This window comes from Sceloporus occidentalis, unplaced genomic scaffold, assembly GCF_023333645.1.
Source record: "Sceloporus occidentalis isolate IW3139 unplaced genomic scaffold, rSceOcc1.0.p SCAF_4, whole genome shotgun sequence".
In the NCBI taxonomy this organism is placed as follows: domain Eukaryota; kingdom Metazoa; phylum Chordata; class Lepidosauria; order Squamata; family Phrynosomatidae; genus Sceloporus; species Sceloporus occidentalis.
Genome location: NW_028316984.1, coordinates 41,617,350 through 41,629,420, shown reverse-complemented (window position 1 = coordinate 41,629,420; position 12,071 = coordinate 41,617,350). Strand labels below are relative to the sequence as shown.

Genomic DNA, 12,071 nt, shown 5'->3' with positions numbered 1-12,071 from the left:
CCTGTTATTTTTTTATTTCTCTTACATCAATTATTTCTTCATATAAAGAAGAGGCATGGGACACTTTTGCAATTCATACTGCAGTTACCATAATGCTAATAGGACATACATAGAATCATAGAACAGAATCATAGAGTTGAAAGAGACCACAAGGGCCATCCAGTCCAACCCCATTCTGCCATGCAGGAAATCTAAATCAAAGCATCCCCAACAGATGGCCATCCAGCCTCTGTTTGAAGACCTCTAAGGAAGGAGACTCCACTACACTCCGGGGGAGTTTGTTCCACTGTCGAACAGCCCTTACTGTCAGGATGTTCCTCCTAATGTTGAGGTGGAATCTCTTTTCCTGCAGTTTGGATCCATTGTTCCGTGTTCTAGTCTCTGGAGCAGCAGAAAACAAGCTGGCTCCCTCCTCAATATGACATCCATTCAAATATTTAAACAGGGCTATCATATCACCTCTTAACCTTCTCTTCTCCAGGCTAAACATCCCCAATTCCCTAAGTCGTTCCTCATAGGACCCTTCACCATTTTAGTTGCCCTCCTTTGGACATGCTCCAGTTTCTCCCCATCCTTTTTGAGTTGTGGTGCCCAGAACTGGACACAGTATTCCAGGTGAGGCCTGACCAAAGCAGAATAGAGTGGCACTATTACTTCCCTTGATCTAGACACTATATTTCTATTGATGCAGCCTAAAATCGCATTGGCCTTGTTAACTGCAGCATACTCTGTGTGTTTGCAGTTCTGTCATTTTAAATGCAGGACAAATCTTTTATGATATCCTATAGAGTAGAGGTGAGAAATAGGTGAGAGTTGAACTTCTATGGGAATCCTGCTGCACTCTCCAGTTTTAAATAGGTTGTAACAACTTTAAGAGATCATGGGAGACAATTTTGCCATATTTTAGACATCTATGGGGTCTTTTTTCGTTACAGGAGAAGCTTTTTTAACCAGAAAATAAAAAAAAGAACTCTACTTTTAGTTTACTTCTTGGTTGAAATAAGGTCTCTCCTGGATTAAAAAAATCTGTCAGTGGGTGCAGAGACATGCTAAATATCCCATGCTAGAACATTTAATAAAAACAACAATATACCTTTTGTGTGTGTCTGTGCAAATATAGTTTTGAGGTTTCATGTGTGGGCCTCAAAAATCCTGTGGGGAGGAAGTCTACAGACTGCACATTCCCCCTCCTTTCTATAAGTTGTATCCCATTAGTGTCACCCAGCTGATGGAAGGGCATTTGATCCACTGGGAAGGCTCCCAGCAGTGGAACATAAAACAATCAATTCAAAGGCTTGGCTGGTGGGTGGGACCAGATTGAGGTTAGTCACTAGTTTTCACTACAGTTGGGTGCTGGGATATTTAAGCAGATCCTCCAGCATCCCTCGCTCAGTCTTTGTTCGTGTGCCCCATTCACATTTTGTGGCAATGTGCATGTGACCCCGATCCAGGAACCTGAGGCCAACAGTAGGGTTTGGGAGAGTGGAGCATCTGTACACTCCTAAGCCCTACCACATGCATCATTTATATGGCATGCACAACGATGATGTGGCTTATGTGCCGCATCCAAACGGCACAGCACAGCACATGAAGGATGGCACAGCTCCACTCCAGAGCGCTTATGGCACTTCGGCAGTAGAGAAAGGAGGCACGTTTCACAGCTCCTTTTTCCCAGCACATCGTTGCCATGCCATTTGGTTGGCATAGCCATGATCCGGGGGAGAAAGGGGCGGCCTCTGTCCACCCCTTTCTCCCAATCTGCATAGGCCCTAAGTTATCTTTCAGACTTATCATTTTGATAATTTTTTTAAAAGAGTACAAATGAGATGTGTTAGACTTAAAAAACAAAGAAAACATTGTTATAGGCATGTCAGTTAAAAAAAACAAACATTGTTCCCATTTGTACTTACCAGAGCACCACTACTAAGAAGAATCATAAAGACAATGAAGGTTTCAAACCAGTTGTGTTCAACTATTCGGAAGCAAGTTTTTCTAAGATTCCACCATTGTTTTCCTCTCCCATCTTCCACACTAACCTGACAGCACTTGAATCTCTGAACACAGCCTAAAAATATATTATTTTTTGAAAAGAAAACAAGAGAAGAAATCATATTTTTTTAATATTACACACAGTATAATCTAGATTAAATAGTTCTCACCTTTCTGCAATAATATACCTACACATAAAATTTGTTTAGTATTTTTCAAATCCCATTTCATCCACAAAAAAAGAAAAAAAGCAATTTAAACAGAGGTCTAGTGAATTAACTTATCAGATGCTTCAAATAGTCATCCCTGACCTTCTGTAAAACAAGCTTCAGGTTCAAGTGCTTCCTCAGGTTCTGCTTCTGGTTGCTCTTCTGCTGGAACTCCAATATCCACAGTGCTTCCTTCAGATGAGCTAGAGGAATTTAGCTTCTGATTAAAAAGAAAAAGAGATATGCAAGGAATTTATGGTGGAGAAGAAAAACAATACTGATAAAACAAAATTGCAAAAATTAGCTCTACTTTAAATATCTGCTCCATAACACTTTATAATTTGATGGATGGATACCATCCACCATTTCACAGAGGAAAACTAGAACACATGTGGCCTAACAACATTAGAGTGTGGTCAAGATAGCAAAAGTTATTAATAAGGAAAAACACACAGGCTAGCAGAAGCTGCAGAAGTTTACTTTTGCATGGGACTACCAGGAAGCACAAGACTCCGAATGCTCCTGCCTCTCACCCTACTGCATCACTTAAGTGAAAACTACTTTTTCATTTTGAATTTGGTCTGCAGCAATGGAAGTAAGCTGGGGATAACGGGAGAAAGCGGGAGGAGGGCAGAGAAACTAGGACATTTTCAACACTTTTGAACAAGTGGAATAACTGATAATTAACCAGGACTATCTCTACTAAACTGGGACATTTGGAGACTATGGCGCGTTACAGACCGCCAGATTGTGGCAGTCTGCTGCCGCCGCCGCTTGCACCATCCGGGAGCCGCAGCCTTTAAACGGCGCGGCTCCCAGATGCTGCTGAGAAGGAACGCGGAAATCGCGCTCCTTCTCAGGCCCCGGAAGAGGCGCCGCAAAGCGCAAGGGGTGCATTTGCGGCGTCATTTCCAGGGCGACACGTGCGGACGCAATGCGTCTAGCACGTAAAGATGGTGGTGCCCGTGTGTATAGCGCGCCGCCATCTTTACGCCCCCATCACGTGCTAGGGGTGAGGCCGGTATGGACGCTAGGTCATCATCCAACCCCTAGCACGTGACGGGGGCGTATTAAAAGCCCGTTTATAACACGCCTATGTGAGCAAGCATATGTCTTCCTCACATGTTACCTTATGAATGCAGTGAAAGAATTTTACATGCATACATTCCCCCACTGTTGTAAAAGATATCAGTAAGAAAGTATGTAAACCAGCTGTTAGAAAAGAGGGAATTCCGGAGAAACCATGTAAATATGGGTGCCACTGCTGAAATGCATTATGCAATAGAGTATAAAATGGCAATGTTGATGGAATAACATCTACACTGTGAACACATGTTTGTAACATGTGATCATAATTTTGCTACTGTATGAATTAACTGTTCGCATGAATCTAATTACAAATGAAGTTTATATGCCAGCAAATCAAACATTTTATTTTCCTGGGTATGAAAATATGACAATCATAGCAATTTCTGCCAAAGCTGTTAAAATGGAACACAGTGTATAAAATGAGATAGGAACTTGCAGAATTGAAGATGACAAGATACATCAATGAATTAGAAAACAAAGTGCATTTTGTATGTTCTCTCCCTTACATTATAAAAAACTTTTTTGTATTCCAATACCTGTGCAAGAAGCTATCTCACATTGCTTAATTCCAGAAAAATTAACAGTGATCTAAACCAAACAGAGTAATAAGTAAAGGCTTACCTCTTTGCTCTCTTCCAAATCTGATTCACTGCTAAATTCCTCTGTATTTAAATTTTCAAAATCCGATTCTCCAAGAGCAATTGGCACAGTCACAGTCAAGCTTGGATTATTTATGAATGACATATAATCACTTTCATCAACAACATATTTTTCCACGCTACTACCTGTTCCAATGCCACTTGTAGTCCCATTCCCATCCCTAAAATAATCCAGATCTTTGCCAATTTCCACAGTATGGTTAGAAATGCAGCTGTTCTTATTTAGCTCCTCAAGAGGTTTGATCTCATCTAAAGCTTTTTGCTTTTTAACAAAGGAATTCTGTATGAATTCATGGAGCTTTCTTTTCATATAGGCAACTCCTTTGTCTATTCTTGCCACAGCAATCTGGAGATTGTTCATTTCGTTGTCATCATCTGTGGCAGCAAGGTTGTCTGCACTAAAAGAGCTCAGTAGCAAGGCCAAAAATAGATTCAGCACCTATTCAAAGGAGAAAGAGGAGAAAAGATCACATCCTTTGCTCTGTAGACTTTAGTAACATCCATAGCTGCCTTACATTGAGCTCAGTATTATTAACTCTGCCTGGAAAGGGCTCTCCAGGTTTAGGCAGGATTCTTTCCATGTCTTATCTGGAGATCCCTGGTATTTCTTGCATTCAAATACTAACCATGTCTGACCCTAGCTTCTGAAATCAAGTGAGATTGGAATGCTGAGGGTACCCCGTTCTGCATTAGATGATATGAGTAATACATCTGAGATATATTCCAGACCTACAGTTAGCATAGTGTAGTTGTTTGAGTGTTGAATTATGATTCTGGAGACCAGGGCTTGAATCCCTGTTAAGATGGGTAAAGCCACTGGATGACTTTTGGCAAGTCACACTCTCTCAGCCTCAGATGAAAGCAAAAGCAAATACCTCTGAACAAATCTTGCCAAGAAAACCCTGTAATAAATTCACTTAAGGATCACCATAACTTGGAAACAGCTTCAAGGCACACAACAAGAACAGACCAGTTCATAAACCTACCACTGGAGATGTAGGAGGGGCCCATGATGTCTAGGAAGTAGGCTACCCTTAAGAAGGAAAAGGAATGGCACTAATTATGTCCCTAGAAAAAGTGCCATAGTAGTAAATCTTTTTCTCTTCTACTTCCTGTCAGAAATTTCTGACATCTCATAAGGTGACTTGTTACAAATTCCTGTTCTAGACCATTGTAAAAACCTACATGTAAGAGTATGCATTGGAATAATATTTCTCATAACCTGCAAGGCCCAGCTAATTTCCATTGGGTTAGATTTGATTTTAATCATCTCCTGATCTCAAAGTAATTTTCATGTAACTGCAGGGCTTAGAAAAATTACTTTGGGGAACTATAACTTCCAGAAACCACAACAGCATGTGGATTCTAGGAGCTGCAGTCAAAAAAGGAACAGTTCCAAGTCCTTGCAGGAGATGACTATCTAGGCTATCTATCTTTTTGCTCCAACTGGTGTTAGTGTTCATATCTGAAGCTTTATAGCAACAGATTTCAGCATTAGTTACCCCTTCATCCACCTCTATAGAGTGAGTCAACGGTTCTGATTAATAGTTTTCAGACCCACCATTTAAGCTATTATATGATGCACAGATATATATAAGGAATAAAACATTTTTAATGGGCTGGTAGATATATTTCTGCTCACTCCTGCTGTAAGAATGAACATTGAGTATAGTATCTGGTAATCATATCACCTTAAACATTTCAAGAGCTCTGATATAGGAGTACAGACAATCTTTCTTCTTGCTAGACTCAGTATTGTTATGATTCAGAATACTTAATTTTGGGAAAATTACATACCACTAAATTTCCAATCACCATAACCATCATGAAGACGGTAAGGCACATAGCTTGACCTGCAACCTCCATACAGTCCCACATGGTTTCTATCCATTCTCCGCAAAGTACTCGGAACACGATCAAGAAAGAGTGGAAAAAGTCATTCATGTGCCATCGTGGGAGCTCACAGTCTTTTGCAATCTTGCAGACACATTCCTTGTAGCTTTTACCAAACAGCTGCATCCCAACCACGGCAAAAATGAAAACAATGATGGCCAGGACCAAAGTCAAATTTCCCAAAGCACCCACCGAGTTACCAATAATCTTTATCAGCATATTTAATGTTGGCCAGGATTTTGCTAATTTGAAAACTCGCAGCTGAAAAACAAACAAACAAACAAAAAGTGACAAAGGGGTTCTGTAATGGAGAATACAAAGTACCAAAAATGTATGGCTTAATGGTGGAAAAAGTTAGGTGAATTAAAAGGGAGTCCAGAAACAATGGAATCCAATGAGTATTTATTCAGAAATGAGTCTTATTTAATTCATGTACTTCCAGTGATATTTTGTTAAAATTCTACTTGAAATCTCCTATTCTTGGTACATTTTCTTAGGGGTATGTTTACTTGAAAACTCTAGAACTTACTGACTAAACAACTGTGGCCTAAATCCTGTAAAGTCTACTGTAGTAGATCTGTAGACAGAATAATTCTTATCCATACTATGCAAGGCCTAATCACATTGCCTCAGACCAAATTTGTTTTTAAGCAACTCCTTCTGATCTATGCAGCTTGAAGTACTTTTCACAAAATTGCAAGATTTGGAAAAGTTGCTTCTGGGGACTATGGGTCCTGACTAGAGTAGACCGATTCAGTCAATGAGATTTATCAATATATTGAATCACAATTCAATAATTAACTGAAAAGCTTTAGTTGGAAATAACCAACAGAATGCCGTCCATGGTTTCATTGGTCTGATGGAATTTAGTCACAACAAACTCAACCAATTAACCTATACTAATATGGTCAATGACCAGCATTACTCGTTACTAACTTTCTTTGAATTGTGGCCTATATATATATATATATATGTGTGTGTGTGTGTGTGTGTGTGTGTGTGTATAATTTTTATTGATTAAAAACAGAGTTAACACTTATAAAATAATAACAAAAAAACTAACAAAAAAACTCCAATTTAAACAGATACAAACTATCTACTCCTATTATCTAAACATCTTACACTTAAAATCACTTCCCATCCTTCGAACAGAAAAATGAAAATCTGACTTATTATGTACTTTCCCTTTAATATCTCTCCTTTCGGTGTTACATTTATTTAACTCTTATCCTTTCGCTGTTATCTAAATCATGTCAAGTATATCCATTGTACATTTCTGATCTATCTTATACAATATATTATCTAATGATTATACAAGTATCAGTATTCCTAAACATTATCACCTTTCCTGTACTTTATCATTTCCATTTTCATTCTGTACACTCCTTATTTCTCTGTGTTACATTTCCTTTATGTCACTTCAATTCTTACTTCATTACCACCTATGACTCCTATCTCTATATGTTTGAGCACTCTGTGAATATTAAATATTTATGTTAATTTCTCATTCTCCATCTTTCCTTTTTAATTTCTATTTTGGTGCTTTATTTGTTCTTTAAGATGTTCTATAGTGGATGCCCATGTACCTTCCCACCTTGCTTCTTCTCCACCTTGCAACAGATTTGTAAGTCTATCCGACTCTACCAAGTCAAATACTTTTAGATACCAATCTTTTAACAGCAAGTCGTCTTTACTTTTCCATCGTCTTGCGATCACCATTCTTGCAGCTGTTTTCATGTAAAAAAATAATCTTTCCATAGCTACTTTCCAATTTTGAATCAACAAGAAAAATTTAGGTTCAAATTTTATTTTTTGTATTTAATATTTCTTCCATTTTTTTATGTATTTGGCTCCAATTTTTTTTTAATTTTCTTACACTCCCACCACATGTGTATATAGTTTCCGTTTTTTACACTTACAGTTCCAACATTCTTTCGTGTTGTGTTTATCTATCTTGCTCAGTTTTTCTGGGGTTATGTGCCATCTATATTGTAACTTCAAATAGTTTTCTTTCACTTCGGCATTTAGTGTGTATTTCAATCTGGTCTTCCAATTCTTTTCCCATTCTTCCATTAATATTGGTGTCTCCAGATCCTGTGCCCACTTTATCATGAATTGTTTGACAATTTCATCCTCTATTTCTAATTTTAATAATATATTGTATAATTTGGAAATTACGTGTTTCAAATCTTCCGTCATCAGTATTCCGAATGTGGTATCTTCCTTTTCTATCTGATAAATTTTCTTGTCCAATTTAAACCTCTCAACAATTTGCCTATATAAGAACCAGTTAACATTGAATCCTTCTTCAGTCAATTCCTCCATTGTTTTTACTTTAAATTCCCCCTTATCTATTTTTGACAGAGCCTTATATCTTACCCAATCCATTTCTTTCATCCTCTCTCTTCTGAAAAAGGCTTCGTTTATCGAGGCCCATCCAGGAATTTTAGTTACAAAGAAGGGTTTATATGTCTGCCATATTCTTAATAGGGATCTCCTTAAAAAATGATTGTTGAAGTTCTTATTAATCTTAATTTGGTCATATAATAAATATCCGTGCCAACCTACTACATTATCAAAACCTTCCAGTTGTAGAATTGTATCTTTTTTAATCTGCACCCAATCCCTAACCCACTCTAAACAGCATGCATGATAGTATACTTTAAAATTAGGTAAACCAACCCCCCCTCTTTCTTTACTGTCTTGTAGTATTTTAAGTTTGATCCTTGGTTTTCTTTTGTTCCAGATAAATTTGGTTATTTCCTTGTCCCATTCCTTAAAGGGGTTATCATTAGTTATAATAGGGAGGTTTTGAAATAAAAATAGTAATTTGGGTGTAATACACATCTGAATTGCCGCTATTTTCCCGAGCCATGAAATATTGTAAATTTCCCCAATTTTGTAGGTCCTTTTTTATGTTGTTCCATAAAGGTATGTAGTTGTTTTTAAATAGGTCAGAATTTTTCCTTGTAATATTTATCCCCAAATATTTTACTTTATTTTTTATTTCAAAACTGGAAAAGGTTTTAATTTTTTCACAATCCTTTTGTTTAATATTTAAGGGCAAAATATTTGACTTTTCTCTATTGTTCTTAAAACCTGCATATTTAACGTACTCTTCTACTGTTTTAAGCATTTGTGCAATATCTTCCACAGGATTAGACAGAATAATAGCCAGGTCATCTGCATAAGCTAGCACTTTGTATTCAAAATTCCTTATTTTTATTCCTGCGATTTCTTTATCTCGTCTAATTTTATTATTTAATATTTCTAAAGCGGTTATAAAAAGTAGAGGAGATAAAGGACAGCCTTGCCTGGTCCCTTTCCCAATTTGAATATTTTTGGTTCTTTCCCCATTAATCAATATTCTGGCCTCTTGCTCCTTGTAAATTTCTTTTATCCATTTTATATTGTGCCCTATATATTTCAACTTTACTTTTCTTGGTATTGCTGTAGACGTCTTTTAAGCAATGTTATGGGAGGTGCATGTAACTAATGGTGTCCTGCTCCTGACGGAAGGCTCTTTATTCTAGCAGACATTTCTATTAGGGGAATAGAGAGAGAAATTATTTTTGTTATTTTCCTATATTTCCTTGAAGCCCCCTGGCAACCCCGAGCCATTCCAAAAGATGGTTCAGCACTCTGGAGCCGATTTGGATAGGGACTGTGAAGCTGCAAGGGAAAAGGGAATCTGCTACAGCTGCCTTCCTCCACATTTTACAGCTGGAACCCTACACTGGAGCAAAGAGTAATTTGTCAATGGAGGGACACCATTGGATAAAATCCTTAGAATTTTTCAAAAACTACATAAAGACAGACCATTTGTAAATAATCAGACCAATACAGTGAGCCCTCCATATCCCTGGATTCTGCATTCAATCATCCATGGCTTGAAAATACTTTTTTTTAAAAAAGAGAAGCAAAACCTGGTTTTGCCATTCTATATAAGAGACACCCCTTACTACTCCACTGTATATAATGGCATTTGAGCATCCACAGATTTTGGCATCCACAGAGGATTTGGAACCAAACCCCAGCAGATGTATTATGCATTTAACATTACAATGAACAAGTCTGAAGAATCCTTTAAAACAAAAGTTCTGGATTTTTATTTGCTTGCATAAAGATGCAATGACATATTGTTCATTTTTAAAATTTTAACATTCCTTATACAAACATTCTTGAAGTGTAACAGAGAAATTTCAATAGGCATAATTTACCAGTCTGAAAGACCGGAGAACTGATAGTCCTTCTACATCAGCTAGTCCAAGTTCAACCAAACTCAGAGTGACAATAAAGCCATCAAAAATGTTCCAGCCTTCTTGGAAGTAATAATAAGGATCCATGGCTACTAGTTTGAAAAACATTTCACCTGTGAAGATTCCAGTGAAAACCTAAATGAAAAAATGAAAATTATCAATATGAATAAGTGCAAAACCATGGTTGATATATTTATTCAGATTTTCATACAGACAATGGTGCCCACAGTTACAAGAAATCTACTGTGTGTTTCTTTATTTCTAAAAATCTCTTTTCTGGAAGCATTTATCCTAGGACTTTATCACATGGGGGGAAACTGGTAGTTTAATCAGTGATTATTTCGTAAAAATCACACAATCATGATTCAAACATGATTAACATTTTCACACACAGTGCGATAAAAGAGCCATTATCCTGGGAACAGCTAGTGAATGATTTGTTGCTGTTTACTGTCTGCTTATTCCTGGGATAATGGAACTTTAATTGCTTTTCATTGCAATGTCATGTCAGAACCTTTTCATGGGATATTCCCAGGATTATGCGCAACGTCGTGTGAAAATCTTAATCACAAAAGTGTGATTTTCATGGGATAACCACTGTTTATACTTCCAATTGTTCCCATGTGATAAAATCCCTAGTATGCTTCATTCCATATTATTAGATATTTTACTAATTTATTTGAAATTAATTTATCGGAGGTGCTTCTGAGCTCTCAAAGGCTGTGCCATTGGAGTGCAAGCTCTGGCAGGTTGTGCAAAACTGGAAATGTTTTGAGAACATGGGAGATTTCAGATGGCATGCCTACTGCCTGAGAACCAGCTCCATTAACTATAGAGAGGCTCAGAACCAGAAGGTTGACCAACAGGAGACAAATTGGCCACAAAATCTACAAACACAATGATGCTATAGTATTGCTCCAGTTAGCATCAGTGGAGGAGCAACCTTCACCAATGAAATCACAGCATGTCACGTTATTCTAGATACATTCTATTTATTTATGAAACATCGTGCCTTTTTGTTTTATTAAAAAGATAATTTTAATAGTTACTGTACATCCCATTTTGGATTATTGTAATATGCTCTATGTGGGGCTACCTTTGAAAAGTGCTGAAAAACTTCAGTTTCTGATGTTTGGCCGAAAGAATTACAGCCAGGTTGTTAACCGAAGCTGGCTACAGGGAGCACACGACTTCCTTGTTGCAACAGCTCCTTTGGTCCATTTTTGGGCACAATTCAAAGTGCTGATTTTGCCCTATAAAACTACACTGTTTGGGCCCAGGTTATTTGAAGGACCAAATCTCCATTTATGAGGCCATTAGAACTCTAACATCATCAGGAGAGATCTTTATTTGGTGGGAACAAGGGAGAGGGCCTTCTTGGTGGCTGCTCCCATATTTTGGAACTCTCTCCCTAGAGAGGCCAAGATGGCCCTATGCCTACTCTCCTTTCAGTGGGAAGTAAAAACATTTTTTATGACAGCAGGCTTTTCAATTTAATAATAATAATAATAATAATAATAATAATAATAATATTTTTTATTTTATAGCGCTTTTCTAGAAGATCAAAGCAGTGTACACAAAATTTAAAACCAGTTAAAAACACATCATAAAATAGATAAAACCAATAACACAATATACAATATACAAATTTGACTTTAAATGCTGTGTGATTTAGATTTTAATGTTTGTGTGTGTGTGTGTGTATGTATGTATGTATATATATATATATATATATATATATATATATATTAAATACATTTTACTCTTTTAATGTTTTTAACTTTATGAACTGCTTGTTTTTAAAAAATATTACATGTATACTTTTTTAAATGTTTTTGGATTGTTTTTAATTTCTAAGGTTTTAAATTTACTGTTAGCTGCCTTGAATCCCTATATTAGGGGAAAGGTGGGATAAATATAAATGAAAGAAGGAAGGAAATAAATAAATAAATAAATTACTAGAGGTAAAGGAA

At 36.9% G+C, this 12,071-nt stretch overlaps 1 protein-coding gene across 5 annotated transcripts in view; it reads right to left on the bottom strand.

The window, feature by feature from the left end:
* LOC149313805 (sodium channel protein type 1 subunit alpha) overlaps window positions 1-12,071 on the bottom strand; it is a 154,164-nt gene that overhangs the window by 23,686 nt on the left and 118,407 nt on the right. For all 5 annotated transcript variants that reach the window (XM_089519822.1, XM_089519824.1, XM_089519821.1 and 2 more), the window contains 5 exons: window positions 10,060-10,233; window positions 5,744-6,100; window positions 3,909-4,385; window positions 2,301-2,418; window positions 1,911-2,065 (listed from right to left, as the gene is read on the bottom strand). In XM_089519822.1, the coding sequence (XP_089375948.1) occupies window positions 1,911-2,065; window positions 2,301-2,418; window positions 3,909-4,385; window positions 5,744-6,100; window positions 10,060-10,233 (1,281 nt within the window). The remainder of the gene's footprint in view (window positions 1-1,910; window positions 2,066-2,300; window positions 2,419-3,908; window positions 4,386-5,743; window positions 6,101-10,059; window positions 10,234-12,071) is intronic.